Source organism: Pseudorca crassidens, chromosome 9, assembly GCF_039906515.1.
Source record: "Pseudorca crassidens isolate mPseCra1 chromosome 9, mPseCra1.hap1, whole genome shotgun sequence".
NCBI classification, from domain to species: domain Eukaryota; kingdom Metazoa; phylum Chordata; class Mammalia; order Artiodactyla; family Delphinidae; genus Pseudorca; species Pseudorca crassidens.
In genome coordinates this window covers 31,418,469-31,438,047 of record NC_090304.1, presented here as the reverse complement: position 1 = coordinate 31,438,047, position 19,579 = coordinate 31,418,469, and the positions used below count along the sequence as shown (strand labels likewise).

General features: G+C 35.7%; 2 protein-coding genes across 6 annotated transcripts in view; one reads left to right on the top strand and one right to left on the bottom strand.

The window, feature by feature from the left end:
• Nucleotides 1-19,579, top strand: part of ANO3 (anoctamin 3) — a 269,884-nt gene that overhangs the window by 188,988 nt on the left and 61,317 nt on the right. The window contains exons 13-14 of the mRNA XM_067749578.1: nucleotides 4,037-4,133; nucleotides 10,486-10,546. Of these exons, the coding sequence (XP_067605679.1) occupies nucleotides 4,037-4,133; nucleotides 10,486-10,546 (158 nt within the window). The remainder of the gene's footprint in view (nucleotides 1-4,036; nucleotides 4,134-10,485; nucleotides 10,547-19,579) is intronic.
• MUC15 (mucin 15, cell surface associated) overlaps nucleotides 1-19,579 on the bottom strand; it is an 89,592-nt gene that overhangs the window by 66,463 nt on the left and 3,550 nt on the right. For 2 of the 5 annotated variants that reach the window (XM_067749582.1, XM_067749583.1), the window contains exons 2-3: nucleotides 16,185-16,906; nucleotides 14,088-14,237 (exon numbers count right to left, since the gene is read on the bottom strand). In XM_067749582.1, the coding sequence (XP_067605683.1) occupies nucleotides 14,088-14,237; nucleotides 16,185-16,869 (835 nt within the window). In that variant the 5' untranslated portion in view covers nucleotides 16,870-16,906. Of the gene's footprint in view, nucleotides 1-9,827; nucleotides 12,005-13,227; nucleotides 13,404-14,087; nucleotides 14,238-16,184; nucleotides 16,907-19,579 lie in introns of those variants that run through there. The other 3 variants (XM_067749579.1, XM_067749580.1, XM_067749581.1) reach the window with 3 other exon arrangements.

Here is a 19,579-nt window from a genome sequence, read left to right as displayed (position 1 = left end):
ATTCTTTAACCTTTAGCACAAGGAGTGTTTTAAAAGGCTCTAGCAAACTCTTTTCTTCTGTGCTTTGTGGTATTATATTACTGCTACTTCTGTCACACTGTAATTAAGATCCTGTCAGACTTTCTATTCTAAACTAAGATAAGCATCACTGAATATCTTGACTTTCAAAATTTCATGGGACTGAATTTTTCCATTCAAGGTGTCAGACATGGTTAAGTCTTAGGTGTTATCATGGCGAGTGAGTGGAGGACATAGGGCTTTTATTTTGAGTTGCTTTGTTTTAGTTTTGTTTTAAGCTATTTTTTTGTTTATTGCAAGGTAACAAAATGTTGAAAAGCTGAAGATTGGGTTGTATTATGTTTCTACCAGCTATGTTCACGTGAATTAATGTCATATTTCTTACCTGCTCTGCAGTTAATTGTAGAATTACATGAAAATCATGTTATAGATTATTTATTGTATATATATGTGCATGTATATATTTACATGCACATTGGTCTTATACAATCAAAGGTGGTCAGTTTTGTGCCCTGTAGAGCATGTATCATAGCAATATAAAAATGAACAAGCAGGTAGATATGGTCCCTGCTTCTCAGGCTTTGGGTTTCAGGTCTGGGACAAAGGGCAGAAACAACTCTGCGGTCCATTCTTGCCTCTTTGGCATGAGAACTCTGTATTTGGTCCTCAGTACTGACCAGCTTTTCAAAAGCTGTTACGTCCTAAAGGGCCTCTCAAATCCTCTCCTGACAACATCCTCAGCAATAAGGTCTTCTTCCATTTATCAAGTGCCTATGGTGTGCCAGGCACATTATCAATATTCATTACATAATATCCCAGTTGCATATTATCTCCAACTGGAGATGAAGAAATTGATGCTCAGAGAGGTAAGTGACTTAGGGGGGAATATCTAGTAAGTTTAAACCTATATCTGATTTTTTAAAATTGTGGTAAGAACACTTAACATGAGGTCTACCCCCTTCACAAATTTTTAAGTGCACTACAGTATTGTTAACTACACGCACGATGTTGTTTGTACAGCACGTCTCTAGAACTTACTCATCTTACATAATTGACACTTTATACCCATTGAACAGCAACTCTCCATTTCCCTCTCCCTTACCCCCTAGGAACCACCATTCTACTCTGTTTCTATGAGTGTGTTTTTTTAAGATACCTAATATAAGTGGAATTATGCAGTATTTGTTCTTCTGTGCTGGCTTATTTCACTTAACATAATGTCCTCCAGGTTCATCCATATTGTTGCATATGGCAGAAATTCCTTCTTTTCTTAAGGCTGCATAATATTCTGTTGTATGTCAATTCCAGAATTTTTTTATCCATCCATCTGTGGATGGACATTTGGGTTATTTCCATATTTTGGCTATTGTGAATAATGTTGCAGTGAACAAGGGAGTGTAGATATCTCTTTGAGATTCTGATTTCTGTTCCTTTAGATATATACCCAGAGGTGGGATTGCTGGATTAAATGGTAGTTATGTTTTTAAGTTTTTGAGGAACCTCTGTATTGTTTTTCATAGTGGCGGTACCAATTTATAGTCCCACCAACGATATTCAAGTGTTCTAAATATTCCACATCCTTGCCAATACTTGCTACTTTTATTTTGTTTGTTTTGTTTGATAATAACAATCACACCAGGTATGAGGTAATACCTTGTGATTTGATTTGCTTTTCCCTGATGATTATATCTGATTGTAAAATCCATGCTTTACTCATGCTTCCATACTGCCTTCCTTTAAACCTACTTTCATATTACCACATTTCCCCAAAATGGACATCACCAAGCATCTTATTCTGTGCTTTGTCAGGTTAACAGGATTACAGGAAGCATCAAGACCCTAGAGCAGGTCCAGGCATCCATCCCCAAATGGACAAATTGCTCCCTCGTCCCAGATCTTAAATGGGTTGTAATTATCATTCCTTCCAATCAGCCCTTGATGTGTATATCTAACAACAGATATAAGACAAAAGAAAGCCACACTTCAAGCAGTGGTTTATATTATGAGTTTCTGCAAAAGAAATTAAGAAACACTCAAGTTGGGCACTCTCCCTCCATCTAGTGGTTGAGTAAAGTCAAAGAACTTTGTGATTTCATCTCAAATTCCATATTTTAGGCTAAAAAATACATTACCAAAATTGTTTAATATTTTTTATGTTACCTATCAAGTTGTATTTTGGACAACTTATAGAAAATCAGTTTGATGATTCCGGAAATAAAAATAAGGCTAGTCTAATGGCTGGGATTCTAGACTGAGTGCTTTGAAACATCTGTGCTTTTGTGTGATCATTTGGAAGGTGGGAAAGATAATATAGTGTTAACCAAACTTAATACCATTTTAGTATGAGATTTCAATGCAGGGCACATTATGTCATTCTCAAAACACAGTTAATTGTGATAGCAAGCCTATTTTAATAAAAATTTTCTTCAGGAGGAACGTTAATTCTTATTTATACAAATTAGTAGTACTACTAATAGGAGGTATAATTGTCTCTTTCTTTTGAGTTTTTAAAATGTACGTTTTACCTGCTTCCTCCTACTTCACATAGACATTATGATTACTAGCAAGATGATGTGTGTGAAAGTGGGAGAATTATAGTATATACAAGACCTGTTACACCATCATTATTATTAATAGCAGTTTTTGATAGGAAAGTTCCTCTTAATATGACATAAACTTATCTGTCCTTTAGATGAGTTATAGGTGATGGAGAACTGGACCTAGAATCAGGAAAACCTAAACTCAATTCCCTAAATTACCTCTTGTTAGCTGTATGACCTTGAGCGAATCACTTAAATTAAACATCAATTTCCTCTCAGTTTGGAGATAGTTACCATTGCAGGAGACTGCATTGAGGACTAAACGTAATGGACATGGACCCACATTTGCTTTTTGTAAAGTATTGTATTACTGTATAGCATTATTACTTACTAGTCATTTCCAGTTTGGCTTGAGATTATACACATCAGGCATTTGAAATACACATGCATTATTTTTTGCGTTGAGTGTATACATTTTGAAAACATTTTGAAAACAGCGAATCTTGCTATCAACACTGCCAATTAAACTTTTAATAACAGTTGCATTTCCAGGCATATTTTCGAAAGCCTTTATATTGCTTTCAATATTTCCAAAGCATATTTACTTGGACAATTTATTTATGGTATACCTAGTGGGAAAAGGTCAGGTATGACAGATAAAGGCACAAAGCATCTTAAAAACAGGTTGCTGTGAACTCTCAGGCTGTTAGGCTTTTGAGAAATTGTTATCGATGCCCTATTCATGTCACAATGTCATCTGTAATGTATGCTGAGATTTTTAAAAGATAGCATAGAACTTAAGAGACAAATATTATGAAGTTACATTCTAATAGAGAATATTATATATTTCAGTAAATAAAATCTATGCCATGTTATCGTGACAGTGTGTGTCGCGATAAACTTCCTCAGATTTCCAATGAACATAATGCACTGATTGACTGCAGTGGGGGCTATGAAATTATGTGAATTATGGATGCTGTTCATTTTGGTGATTGGAAAGCAACGAGATCCAGGGGAAAGATCCTTAGACCTGAGAAATCAGCAGTCAGATGTGACTCCAGCTCAGCCATGTCCAAGCCTGTGAGCTTGGTTAAAACACCCTCGGTTGTTCCTCACAAGATTATCCTGCATGCCATGAAATCAGGTGTAAAAGTGTCCTTGTGACAAAGCCCCACAGGTGCCTCCCGAGTATAAAATGTGGCCTATTATCATTACAATATCTTGGCAGAGATTTCTAAAACAAAGAAGCAAACAAACAACTCTGTATCACAAAAATCCTAAAAATTTGAGTTGGAGCCACTGTCTTAAGTTCTTCCTCACCTGTCCACCCCCCCCCCCCCACCTGCCACCCGGCCCCAACTATTTCCATTTCTTCTTTTCCTCCCTGCCTTGCTGCTTCCCACAGGGTTGGCCATAGGGGCTGAGTACCTCCTAAACATGGAGGTTCATGCTTTCTTTTTCTTCTTTGATTTCTCAAGCCAAGAAATTTGCAAGGCCACTGAAGTCTTCATGTGCCCTCTCTGTGACAAGAACTGCTCACTGCAGAGACTCAATGAAAGCTGCATTTATGCCAAGGTGAGTGTGGACCCTCACGTTCCTCTCTCTGTCCTCTACTTTTTCTAGGAGGCAGGTAGTAAAAAGTCCTCCAGCAAACTGCTTTTCACCAAAGTTAAATGTTCCCAAGTGTTTCAACAATAAATATCATTGACAACTGAGTAAAACATCACTCTGGCAATTACAGAAAGAGTATATTTTATTAGAATATCTTTGTCTTCCTTTGTTTTTATAAGTGTTTATTGCCATCATAGACCTAAAACGTCCACTTGGAATGACATCTAGATTCTTTTTTGGGGGAAGATGATTATTTCCATGGGTAGTGATAAAATTTTTATCTTCCATGAAGACTCCTGAAGTTAAATTACTTCTGATTTTACAGAGAAAATGAAATATACCAAAAGCTCTCAAATTGCTGCCTATTAGAATCACCTGAAGGGGGTTTTAAACTCCTGAAGCCCAAGCCACATCCCAGAGCAGTTAAATTAGAATCTTTGGATTTAGAACCTAGGCATCAGCATAACTTAAAACCTCCCAGGTGATTTCAAGGTGCATACAAGTTTGAGAAATGTGTACTTGAATTTTACAATTACTATTATTCATTTGTAAAGTGGTTTTATTAAAGTACAATTAACAGATAATAAAATGTACATATTTGAAGTAAACAAATGAATACATTTTGGTTATATATATGCTCCTGTGAAAACATCACCACGATCAAGATAATGAACATATTCATCACCTCCAAAAGTTTCCTCACGACCTCTTGTAATCTCTGCCTCCCATCTCTCCCAAATTCCACTCCTGTGCTCAGGCAACAAACTGTTTCCTATCATTATAGATAAGTTTGTATTTTCCAGACTGTTACGTAAATGGAATCATACAGTGTGTGATTTTTTTCTGATTTATTTCACCCAACATAATTATTTTGAGATTCATCCATGTCATAACATTTATCAGTCAATCATCTTTCTTTATTGCTGAGTAGTATTGCATTATATGGTCATATAAAAATTTGTTTATCCATCATCTGTTAATGATCTTTTGGGTTGTTTTAAGTTGTTACCATTTTAAATAAAGATGCTACAAATGTCTACAAATCTTCATTTAGGCAAGTAGTGTTATTTCTCTTGGGCCAATACCTAGAACAAAATGGCTGGATTATGAGATAGAAAGATGTTTAACCTTCTAAGAAACTTCCAAACTGTTTTCCAAAGTGTCTATACCATTTTACATTTCCAACAGCAATGTATGAGAATTCCAGTTTTCTGTATAGTCACTGATTCTCAGGGTGGTCTTTCTTTTTAATTCTAACTATTCTAATAGATGTTTAGAGAGATCTCATTGTGGTTTAGTTACTTGAAAAAAATTTGATTCTTTTGGGTCTTGCTTTTAGGATTTGTGAGATGGGCTCACAGCAGTGCTCTTTCTAGCACTTTTTTCCCACAATGAAAACAAGATCTTTCTGTGTACTCTACCCAGTGCACTGTGGATAATGAGGATTTCCAGTCTGGCTGGTGGAAACAGGCACTATTCCTGACTCTGTGAGCTTCTGAAACTGTTTCCTCTAATCCTCTCAGGGGGCTCTTTCCTCAGGTAGCCTCCTCACATTAATGCTCACTGTCTGAGTTGTCGCTCTCTGCACCCTGGTGACTACACTTTCAGTGTAGTAACCTGAGGCAATCATAATGCTCACCTCACTTGTTTCCTGCCTCTTAGGGATCACTGCCCTTCATTGCCTCACATCCAATCTTGAAATCTGTTGCTTTATACACTTGTGCATTCTTTGGTTGTTTTCAGAATGGGGGTAAAATCAATCTCTGTTACTCCATCTAGTTCAGAAGTAGAGGCCTCTATACAATTAACTTTTGACAAGGGTGGATGTAAAATCAAAAGCCACTCAGGATCCTACTAGGAGACCAAAACTTAGTAAAATTAGCTTCTGAACTATTTATTTTGAATGCATGGCATGGAAAAAATCTGTTTTGTTTATAATTTAATTTCTAAAACGTGCTCAGTGTTGAATTCTTTTAAATGTTCCACAAAGATGTCTTGTTTGGGGAAGGATTTTCTCAACACTTTTTGCAAAAACCAAGTGTATAGAGTCATTCGATGTAAATACGCGTGTTTTTCCCTTTGTCCATGCATTTCAAAGACATATAACAGCCCTAGGGACACCAACAAATCCATATATACATATGTTACTTCTACTTGGACAGTTCTAATAAAACACACTGGCATTATCTGAACACTCAAGCTAAGAATCATATGTGGCAGAGTGATAAAGTGAAGAAACTGTCCAAGGAAACATTAAATCTAGGGGGCCTTTGTCATTGTACAGTATCTACATCCTTCCTTTACTCTGTAGAAATAGTATATATAGGGACAGGTATGAAGAAAGAATTCACTTGGTAACTATTATAAGGTAGGTGGAAAAGTTAGCTTGCAAAGGAGAATATTGCCTTATGGAACAAAACAAGAAATAAAACCCACTACGGAGAAATCTTTAATGTGTCTTGTATTTGTTCTTCTGGCTAAGGTAAAATGTAGCTACTTGGTTTACACCTTAAAAATCAGAATTACTCTTCCTTCATTGAATGAAAATAAACATTCTCTTTTAAAGTCAGTTTACATACTTAAACACCTAGAGGTTACTGTATGGGCAGTGTCAGAAATAAGGGAAGAGATTTTTAGCAAAGAAACAAGGCCACCAATCTAGAATCATCTAGCCTATCCCATCACCCAGCGACATCATCTAGGAACTGGGCAATTCCTTATAGAATCAATCACGACTTGTGACAGTAACAGGAAATTAAATCTGTCATATTTTACTGAAATATGTGTGTGCATGTAATAATTTCCTTAATAATTTCAAGGGTGTGTTTCAGAGAAAATGTGGTCCTGTCATATAATAAAAATTATATTTAAGTACATTAACATTTTCTTTGGTGACTGTTTTCATTTTTAATACTTAAAAGTATGGGAATTAAGAAATATTTTCAATTAACTAATTCAGTGATATTTGCATACTCTTTTCAAAGCACCTGACACCACACTGTCAATTTCCATTATGCTAGGATTTCTCAGTTAAGGTGAAATCATCAGGTACAAGGGTCCTGCATTGTTTTTACATATGATTTTAAAAATGACTCAACCTTAGAAGTTAGCCTTATTTATAACAGTTATTAGTATCTGGGGTTTTTTCACTTGTTCGACAAACATTTATCCAATACCTAGAGTGAACTTCAGACTGTATACTGATATTAGGGCTCCAACAGAATTAGGACAGATCATCTTTCTTCTTTAAGAAGTTTCATGGATGAGTCTGCATAAGATTACACATCAGAATCACCTAGAACTTTTGTTAAAAAGCAGATTCCTGGGCCCCACGTCCTGAGATTCAGAATCAGTTGGCCAAGGGCGAGGCTTAGAAATCTGCATGTTAAGAGGCTCCTCAGGTGATTCTGATTTCTAGGACCACATTTAAAAAGCTGTTGCCCTAAATAAGTAATGAGTTGGGGGAGGGGTAAAAAAAAATGAAGTTGCCATGTTTGGTGTACCTTTGCCCCGGTCCAATGGACATGGATAGTTACACAGATTTTGCTGTGTCGAAGAATTAGGCACTAAGGAACTGAGAGAGGGCTGAACTTCAGCCTAAATTCCAAACCCTGCCTCCGCCCCCCGCCCCCCCCCACCCCGTAATCTCCTGGCCCGCAGCGTGGAATCTGCCCAAGAGGCACCTTGTTCACCTTAGCCCAGTGGCAGTTTCCAGAGGCTTAAGTTATTCTGAACCCATGAAACAATTTTAGAAAGAGATCTATCAACTACAGTAGAGGAGACATAGAGTTTAAGCTTCCAACCTAATAAGAAATTTATCTCCTTAAACAATATCCACATTTATTGATTTCCAGCCATGCTCAGCTCTGCAAGAGAAATCACATGTCAAAGATAGTGGAGAGGGCTTCCCTGGTGGCGCAGTGGTTGGGAGTTCGCCTGCCAATGCGGGGGACACGAGTTTGTGCTCTGGTCCGGGAAGATCCCACATGCCGCGGAGCGGCTGGGCCCGTAAGCCATGGCCGCTGAGCCTGCGCGTCCGGAGCCTGTGCTCCGCAACGGGAGAGGCCACAACAGTGAGAGGCCTGCGTATCACACACACACACAAAAAAAAGTGGAGAATTTGTGCTAAAACACAGCTTTGTTTGAGGCATAGTTTGCTTCTGTCTTCTTATATCATCCCTATTTACATCAACAATGTTGAATAAAAAGCTTGTCCAGAGGTTCCCTACGCATAAAGGCAAGCTATTTTTCCAATAAAATAATTAACTGCAAATACATTTGTAGATCAGACAAGGTTTTTTTTTTGCTTTTAGAAAAGTCTGTTACGTTGCTTTGGGATTTTTCTGATCACTCACGATCTAAGCTTGAGCCATCCACACTGTGCTTGACTCTTCCTTCCCCCTCTCCTCCATTTCCATTCAGCAACTTATATCGGCACCCTAAAAACCCATATCATCGGAAGCTGTAACCGCAGGCTTCTAAGTGCTTTTCTTATCTCCACAGTCTCCCCTGTCATAATACACCCCACATGTAATAGTTTAGTGGGTAAAACAATGATTTTATACTTTTACACTCCTCCTCAGGGCAAGTTCTGAAGACTTCCCTAACTCCCATTCTAGTTTTATCTCCCACTACATGTATGTAATCTCACATTACATCAATATGGAATGTATACCTCACCGTGTCTCGTGGATGTGTTTCTGAAAAGCTGATATTTAAATTTACTTAGTTAAAAATGCCTGAAAGATTTGTAGACAAAACTAATAAGAAAAAAATGAAAAGCTTTTTTAAGGAAAATATTGCATGAACAATGACAAATTATGTCTGTGCAACACAATTGTTGTTAAGTATTGCTTTTTATGTGTCACTTTTCTAAAAACCTGGCTGTTTCTGGAGCAGGGGGAGCCATTATTTCTTGGTGACCTTTACGTCCTCATGTGTGAAGTCTCTGTTCTAACACTCTTAAGAGGCTCTTTCCTTCACTAGGCTTGTTTATAAAGGAAAGCAGACAGCTGTTCAGTTGCTTGGCAGCCGCAGGTATTTCTGTGGGATGCCTCTGGACACAAAAAAGCTGGATTCCCCCGCTGGGTGGAATTTTATCAACTCTGTGAGAGAATTTCTTTGCGGTCCTTTTCTCTATTGTACATAATATATACTGATGATTGGTGTGAAAACCAAGTCTTATAACATTTTTTAAAAGCCCAAGCCTTAACAGTCTTAGAAGTTTAGAAGCATCTAGGACATCTTGCACCTATCCACCAACTTTCAAAAGCAGCACATCTTTTGTATAATAAAATTTTCAGTAATGCTACATAATAAGAAAATATATCCCACCTTTATCTGTTTTATATTATTTTACAGTGTGTTCCAGATGTTGCAATTAAAATACACATTCATGTTGTTTTAATGCACCCATTGAGCAGCCTCTAGACTGTGGACTGAGCAAAGAGGACACCATTCTAACTCCCACTTTCCTTAGAATAATGTTCTTTAGCCCCCAGTTGGCCTCTCACTCCTGTGAGGATAATGCCCCTATTTTCTCTTTAGTTTCTATGGTATTTAAATGACTGCCAAACATTGGCTTGGCTATATTGGTTTAAGCTCCCTCACTAAATTATAAATATAGTTAGGGCATTACGCGAATAAAAAGAGGCAAAGGTAAATTGAGTTTATACTTTATTAAAATCAAACGATTCTTACAACCCTGAAATGTATATTCAATAATGTTGTATAACTGTACATTGTTCTTTATAAAACTTCAGGTCATGTCTGATTAAAAAACACTTGGACTGTATCCTAAATGTCCAGTGATTTATGAAATTTCTTAATGAGCCATGGCACATTCTGAAAGACATCAGGGAGTAGGGATAGCACTGTGATCCCTTTCCCTTGGAAGTGCTGGATCACTACTGGAATTCCGCATTTTGCAACTCTCCCAATCCTGGAAGTTTGCTAACAGGAAGTGCAGCTAGGCATGCCTTAGCTAACTTCTTAAAGCTCTCTGTGTAGCTTCTACTTGTGGCCCACAAGTACTTCCTCAGGGTACGAGAACCACTTCTAAGCAGAAATGAAGGTAGAGTCAGAGGGGAAAAGAGAAGAGAAGGGGGCAAATGCTGACTCCCCACCTCTCCCCATGAGAAAATCACATGAAACAGTTGCAGGACCCATGAAAGGATTGCCTATCTTATATTTGAAAACTATAAAATAATGTGATTCCATTGGGAAAAAAAAATCAATAGTACCTAAATGCAAACAGTAATCACTGGATTATTATAACCAAAAGTGTGACTAATACTTTTGTTTGTTTTCCACTAAGGTAACATATCTGTTTGATAATGGAGGGACAGTCTTCTTTGCTATTTTTATGGCAATATGGGGTAAGTATGTTCTTCCATTGCTTACTTCCTGGCCCTCGTTTTCTGAGGCTGTTGCTCTGTTTATTCATACCCACCATACATGCACACACGCAAACACACATACCATGTATCAATTCAACAGTAAAATCTCTTGTGACATATGCCCTCTTCACACATTCACTGCTTCTTTGGGAATTTAGCTGTTGATTTAATCTTCTAATCCCTAAAGCCTCAACCTTCCTATACTGTGGAATATATTTTTCCTGCCCAAAACAGGCAGTAATTGAAAACAAACTGAAATATACTAGAATCCAAATTAAGTGTCTTGTATTTTCACTTGTGAAAGTGACACTCAGAAAATGTTTTGTTTGCTTAAGGCTTCCATTATATATTTTTTTAACCTTACATTTTATGCACTTAGAGATGCAGAATCTATTCCCTATATGATTGAGCAATAATGTCTAATACAAAATAAATCCTGTTCCTATCCAGCATCTTAAAACTGTAGAAGTTATGTATGGGTATATGCATTGGCTGACTTTTTTCACTAAGTTTCTCACTGAGTTTTTAAAGAACCCAATTAATTGTGGCCTAAATTAAACCACAGATTGGCATTCCCGATGCTTTGAAGAGAAGTGATCACTTTCCTGGTTAGGATCAGCTTTCCTACCATAGTATGTTGAATGCAAAGTCACTGTCAACTTGGCAACTCAAGGGGCTGACTATGTACCTGCTGATACAGAAAAGTAAAATGTACTGGAATTCAAGCCTCTCACTCCTGTTACTTTAATTTCCCAGGAACAGAATCTGTGCCATACTCTCTTTCTAGCTTTAAGTCAAAATTTAAAAAAATAAAATCACCCTTCCAATTTTCCTTCAGGAAAATGCCAATCTTGATATGTGGTATTATGACTACACGGGGAGCAGTGAAGAGTCAATTCACCCCCCCCAAAAAAGTAAAAATGTAATTTGGGGTCCCTATTTTCATTGAAGGATTTTTTAATTAAATTATCGGGCGGGGCAATCATGGTGAAATCTTTCAGTTTTACCTGATTCCACAAACATTTCCTGCTAAGAAAAAAATAGACCAAAATATAAATTAAGGTTACTCAATAGATGATTCAGCACAGTGAGAAATGGAAGAAAGGAAACCTTTTGGATGATTTATCCTCTATGTTTCTGCTACTCGTCTCATGCTTTTACAGTTCTCTTTGGCACAGGCCACATGAGAGTGATCTTGCTTCAGCTTTCGGATGAAGGATTTGAAAGGCCAGGATATAGTGAACATTTGCCATCCGAAGCCTTTTTCCCCTTAGTTTTATACTGAGGTACGAAGTGGAGGTATGTCATCCATAGGAATGCCATCCCGTGCATTTTCTCGGCCTGCTGGTGTAGATGAATCATTCGCAGTTGGGTTATAATAACTAGAATTTCCAAAACTCACATCGTAAGGTTCCGGTGCATTATCTAATCGCAGAACTAAAAAAGCAACAAAAAAATTGCTTTATAGTGACAGTCTGGAAGATGCATGCTCAGGCATCTGCTAGACTGTAGGAATTGTTCTGGATGAGTTAGTTACACGTTTTTATATGGGATTTTCAGAGATTAGTTTTGAATTTTAAATAAGTACATATTTTGCAAGCCACATTTTTCTTCTAAAACTATGAACAGTTTAACTTCCAAAATTTCACTGCTGGTGGTCCAAAAATAAAGGAACTAAGGGAGAGATCACAACAGAAATATAGCAATACTTTATATAAAGAAGTATTGACATGTCTCATTGACTTTTTTTTTTTTTTTTTGCGGTATGCGGCCCTCTCACTCTTGTGGCCTCTCCCATTGCGGAGCACAGGCTCCGGACACGCAGGCTCAGTGGCCATGGCTCACGGGCCCAGCCGCTCCGCGGCATGTGGGACCTTCCCGGACCGGGGCACGAACCCGTGTCCCCTGCATCGGCAGGTGGACTCTCAACCACTACGCCACCAGGGAAGCCCTCTCATTGACTTTTGAATCTTGTGAATTCAGAGCCTTGTCAACATGTTCAGAATTTTTACTTCTGGTATAAAAATAATTTTTAAAAAGTGAAGAGCTTTAATTTTAAAATGTGTCATTATTTTACCAAGGGTCTTAATATCATTATGGGTGAGCCATTGAAGATGGAGATGAAAGAAAACAATTTGTAAAATCTTATGTTTCCTTCTGAGAGATCCAGGTTCTTATCCTGATTAATAATATTGGAGATTGTTTTTATTTTCAACAAACAACTAACTATTATTTCTTTTATATTCTTGAATTTAAAGAAAACTTGGGGCACTAGGTATTTGAATACTAAAGCAGGGACTACTTGCTAATTAGACTAGTAATCTCATTATTCAGCTAGGTATTCTCATATCCACCTATTCCTTAAGGCTTCTGTTTACAAATTGGACCCCCAGGAACCTTAGGAATTTGGGAAAGGTGTCTCAAAGCTGACAGAGTAAAACAGGTGGTGTAATTGAATTATTCCATTATGCCTCGATCACAATATCTTAGATTATATCAAGTTGTTAGACTGAGCTTTTGCATGTGATAACATTTGAAGAAAATATTCTGAAGTTAAAAAGAAAAAGTTTGGAAAACCCTGTTGATTGAAATCCTATCCTTCAATTTTGAAAAGTGATAGTTTTTATTTTCTATGGATTGCTAGAAGTCCATAAGCAGAATTCAGTTAACTTACAATTAATGGATTTGATTTGGAAAATTAACAATATATCAGTAATGTTCCAAACTTATCAAAAATCAACAAGACTTTATCAATGAGACCCAACAGGGGCATTTAACTATTTTTTATGGTGGCAAGAGTCCCTTGTGTAAACCAGAAAACAGATTTTTTTTTGTCCTGAAATATTAAAGAAAAAAAGGGTTGAATCGAGCATTTGATTTTATTTCTGTCCTAATTACTACTGCATTATTAAGATCAAACACAGTGCTTTATTCTTAGCAGACACATTTCTCATCCATAGATGTGGTGGTTTTTTTGCATCACATGATTGGGAAATTTCTGAATTAAGGTTTATCTGACTTTATGTACCCAAATATGCAACCCTTTAGCAATTCTGTTTTAGACACTCATTAAGATAATTAATAGAGGGCTATTGTATACGTGCAAACTTTGCAAGAGCTCCAGATTAGAATAAATCATTTTTCAAATTACTGCTACTAAGAGATCCAACAACGGTGAATAATGGCTCCCCAGTTACTTGCTAACAAAACTGGCTATTTTGTTCTTAATATCATGCCATTATCTTTCAATTATAATGATATGTTTTAGGTTCTGGGATTATTACTTAAAACCAATTGTGATGCGATGAGCAACAGTTCCAAATGGTTTTAAAATTTCACACACAGTTCCACAGTTATTTTGGTTATGGTCTTTGAGAAAGAGAAAATAGATCAGAATAAATCTTTAGTTCGTTTCTGTCATATGAATCTCTAAATGCCTTCTAGATAATGCAGTGAACGTTAGCAACTTCACTTAGTTAAAACCACTGTGTACAGGTGAAGTTCTGAAAGTTGTTTTTACCTGGTTCATTTCTGTCGTCATAAAGTCGCCGATGGGAAAATGAGTCTATTTTCCTTTTTCCACACAGCAAGTAGCCAACAAGACTAAGCAGTGAAGCTCCCAGAATAGCACCTAAAATGGCCCCAAATACCACTCCTGTATTTCTGTTCTCTAGAGGACAAAGAAAAAATAATTTACAGATAAGAAATAGAAAACAGTTATTCAAAGAACAGAAATATATACATGCGGACTTTGTGTAAGCAAAGAATGTTTAACACTTTTTTTTAAATTAGATAATGGATATGTATATACAGAGGAATATATATACATTGTGTGTGTGTGTGTTTTATAAAGTACTGAATTTGGGGGATATATTGGAAAATATGCTTCCTGATAAAACTGTATTTCAAAATTTGAATTATCTTGAAATACTTCTAAGCTTTAGTTTTATAACTATCTCATTACATATTAACACTAATAGTACTGAAATGCCATGTGTTTTCTCTATTAAGATCTAATTTCTTTGTTGAATTCTATATTATGTTTTTAATCAACTCAATCTCTGATGAACTTTAATGATGAGATAAGCTTTGAGTTTGTTTCTATAATAATTGAAAAGTAAAAAGCTAATGGGAGTAAGTAGGTAATAGGAATTGAATCCACAAACCCCAAGTGAAAAGGCTTTATGAAGAAAAAGAAATATATCCTGATAGAGGGTATTTCCAAATACAACAAATAGACCAAACAAAGCAGGATGTTTGCAGTGCCTTGCACATTGCGAACAGATGTGTAGGTCTGAGTTAAAGGAGTCCAAAATTTCATTCTATCATCCCCTTTATCAAACACCTTATTTGAAGACTAAGTCATCAATAAATCACTGAATGCTTCCTGGATTTATACTTAGTGCATTTTATTTTCAAGTTTAAAAAAAATTTGTTGAGAAGCTTATTAATTAGGTAGTCAAGAGGTCTTATAGGGTCTCTAATTCTATATCAGATTCCATTTATACACAAAAAATATGTTGGAAGGTCAACAGCAGCACATTTTTTACCAAGATAAAAGTGAAGCAAAGTTAACTAAGTGTTTTTTGATTAATGAGCAATGGTAGGATTAAGTACTCAGTATTCTCAATATGTATATTAAGTTTAGAAAGACAAAACAGAATAGTTTAAAAAAATTCTTTCTGATGGAATATCAGAGTATGTATGAATGGAAAGATGTCTTAAAATTATGAAAATATATGTATATACAATATACTGGTTGCAGTACTATAATAATCCTAGATTTCAGAATTTAAAACTTTTCCTGTACACTAACAACAACTCTCAAATAGGAATTTGTTTATATGATTTGGTGTTTATATCACTAATATAATCTGTAGATAAGTTGTATTGGAAATCAGTGAGTTCATGGGGGGAAAAGAGGAGTTATTTTTTTTTAATTCAGAAAACAAAAACATGGTTAGACCTGAGAAAATAAAATAGAATGAATTTTCATTAAACATTAGAGATCTTTTCCACTTTATGTTTTAAAGCTTGACTAATCTCTAAATGAAACAGAAATGTCCCCATAACACAATTTTCTTGTGCTACTCAAAGCTGAATTCCATTTTTATGGTGTTCAGTAGGTACTGGACTAAAAATTGAGGGTATTCTTCTGTTGAGTTTAAATTTTTTAAGTACATATATTTTTAATATATTTTTAAAATATATATATTTAAAAATACATATATTTTTAAACTTCAGTTGTATTATATTCCTAAAAGCCTGTGAAATTTCAGGTAGTCTTTCTGAAATGCAGTAAAAATTGTTACCCAGTATCTCAAAACTGTACCACTACCTCAGTTTCTGTTTCTTTTCAATCTAACCTACTTCTCATTTTGTCCCAGTCTCATCACATTCTCACATTCCCATACAGTAATGACTAGTCTTTGCTGACTTAAGCCCTAAGATCCCTTCACTATTCACTATGAATATCATGGTTTCTCCCCCCAAAATAAGAACCACCTGTGCTATTGCAGTCTCCTTTTTTTTCTAGTGTGGTGCATTTCTTAGGTGTAATGACTTATTTGGAGATTCAGTTTCACACAAAAGGAAAATTAAATCCATTTATATTTACCTTCTTGGGGGTCTGATGTATCTGGAAAGATTTTTGAATTATTGGTGAATTTCAAGGTGGGATATAAAGTTGTTTCTTGATAGGCAGTAAACCCCGCCAAGCTATCTCCTGTCATGGTAGGCCATCCATCTGTTTCCTTTATCATGGGGGTCACAGATATGGTGCTTGATCCTGAAGGGAGGTTGCTAACTGTAATGGAACTGTTGTCAGGAGCTTTCATGGTATCATTGACCGAAGACCGAGTGAAGTTTTCGGAAGATACAATAGCTGTAGTATTGGGAGGTGCTGAGACTGGCAGAGGATTTTCATCTGCTACGGATGAGTTCCAAGGCAATTTAGAAACAAAGCTGTGGCTCAAAGGAGGACTTGGGGAAAGTGTGGGCATGAGTTTGAGACGGGAAGAGTTGTCTGTTGACAAATTATGGTAGAAATCTGTTCCATGGGTTTTATTTGATGGATCCCCAAAAGAGAAATTAGTTGCCTTGGGATGGGAGGTTTCTCTATTTTCTTTATCTGAGGTTGAATTTGCTTCACTTTCCAAAGGAATAGATTGATTTTCCCTTGTTTTTAAGTCTTCTGCAATGTTTTGTGTTGTGTTTATTTCTCGACCTTCTTCTCCATGACTTCCAAATAGTAGTAAACTAAACAAAATTGAAATCAACAGAATTTTGACTGAAGTCAACATTGTAATCTTCTTTGGTATTGGTGTTAATAATGAGAATCTGAAAGAAAATAATGACCATTTGAATTATTAAATGAAGTATTGAGGTTTTTTTAAATGGATCTACATTTTTAAAGTGATAAAAAAATCCGGAGACATAATGCTGACATGATAGTACCATACTCTATTCCAAAAGTTTGTTTCCTTTGGATTTTATTAAAACTAGAGTTACTGAGTTCTATTTTCTATATAGTATTTCTTTCTTTCTTCCTCTAGGGAATGCCATGCAAAATCTTTGTCAAGCCAGACACTACTATTTCATTATTTCAAAGACCATTTAGCTTGGGACAAGTTGAAATACACACACACACACACACACACACACACACACACACGTATTGTACAATATATGGACTACTAAGTAATTTTTTAAAAATAATGTAATATAGGGCTTCTTTCTTCAACCTATTTAAGAAAACATATTCTTTATAAAGATGTAATTGGGAGTATTTATTATGAAAATGATGTTATTGATTATACAGTAAACATACCACTTTAAAGTGAGTCAGTCAGGAACTTCACTTGAAAACATTTTATTAGTTCCTAATTTGAGTTACTTGAATTTGAGGTTAACATCCCTTTTTTCACAGCATGTTTACTTCATGTTACCCTTTTTCCTATTAATACCAAATAACAGAAAGTCAGAAATACTTTTAGAATTGGGGATTTTTTCATTGCATTCCCTTGTATAAATGAAGAAACTGGTTTTGAGTGTGTGTGGAAAAAAAGTACCTAACTAGATTGTGGCAGAGTTGAAGTTTGAAACCATGGTTCTGACCTCCAATCTGGGCACATCATTCTGCCTCTTAAGTGTGGAAGCACCACAATTCATAGATAGGAGAATATGGGGGAAAGGTTTTGAAATTATATTTATATTGTAATTCTGGTTTCTATCATGAATAACATGTGAAAAATAATCATCACATTAAGCAGTTGCTTTATCAATATCATAATCATACTGACTTCACAGTGTTCTGCAGACTAAATGAAATGATTTATGTAGAAGTACTCTCAACAATATCTGGCCTAAAGTAAGCAGTTAGTGAATGTTAACTTCCATTTCTTCTTATTAAAATATAATAATATTTCTAAAAATGTCTTACAGTTTATAATATCATCTCATTTGAGCCTCACAACGATCCATTGAGACAAAAAGAGTAGCTCACGTTATCCCCATTTTGCAGATGAAGAAACCGAGGTTCAGAGTGACCAGTAATGGAAGCTAAAAGAAGCAGCACTGAAAGCCAAGTCTACTGACTCCAACCTAATTAGGTGCTAAAATTTAAAGTGTTTTTAATTGAAAAAGGTAAAAAAAAAATGTTAGACTATTCCTCTTCAGACAATAAAGTCTGAGAACTGATTTTATGTTCTTTGAATTGGACCTTAGAGCTTATTTTTCACTAAAAGCCTCCAGGATGACTGAGATAAGAAAAGGAAGGAGGTGCAACTGCTATTATTTATGTCTAACATTAATTGCCATTTCTTAAAAGCTCCCCCAGAAATTTTTACAAATATTTTCAACCTTGATGATTTTTCACTAGGGTCTGAGGAGCCTCTAAATTACTCCCTCTGATTATCGTGTGGTTTTAAGTACCCCTCTCCCTGCTTAATGATTACTTACACAGTGGTACAACTTAGACTTATCTATAATACATCCTGATATAATATTTTTTCTCCAAAGACTTTTAGCAAGCAGTCTATACCTGTGGATTTCTAAGGTTTAAAAGATACAGTCATTTCCATGCCCTGTGTTTATCACTTAAGAAAGTTCTGCTTAAAAAGCAAACAGGCAGACATACAAGAACATTCATAAGGGCATTATTTATGTGTCTCCAACCTAAACATCCACCAGTAACAGGTTGGATAATAAACTGTTTAATATTTGCACATGAAAAATAAATGAGATTCACAGATGAGTTGCATACAGTAACATGAGTGATTATCACAAATATCATGCAGAGCTTAAAATGCCCGTTGTACTCTATGATTGCATGTTTATAAAGTTCAAAAACTAGAATGTTAAAAGTCAGGAAAATGGTTACTTGCGGGAAGGAAGGAGACAGTATTCATTGGGTGGGCATGAAAGGGACTTCTGTGTGCTCCTAATAATCTGTTTCTTCACTTGGTAGGGATTATATAGGTATTTGTATTTGTGACAATTCTGTTTATTTATATTTCATTCACTTTTCTGTGGTAATCAAGAAAATTCATTTAGATCCTAAAAATTGTTAACATAATTGGAAAACATATTACTAGTATGCATCTATTACATCAGATGCTTTGCATGTTTTCTCATTTAATTCTTAACAAAAACAATCAAACAATAAGGAAGGGATTATTAATCCTATTTTACAGATAATTAAATGGGACATAAAAAATGTAAATAATGTATTCAAGGACACATAGCTAGTGGCTGAAACATAGGGCTAGGATTCAGACCTTTGCATTGAAAGCTAGTAATCACTCATCTATGTAACAAAAATTACAAAGGAATATAGAATTTGGTAATCAGCTGGTTTTTAGAACTCTTCCCACAAATGTTTTCTTAGCACAGAATAATAAAGAATAATGAAATCCTCCAAATTTTATTTTAACCAGAGCAGGTGATAATCCCACATTTTTAAACACTAGAAAAATAGTGACTTCTCCCTTAAGTGCCTCTTAAACATACTAA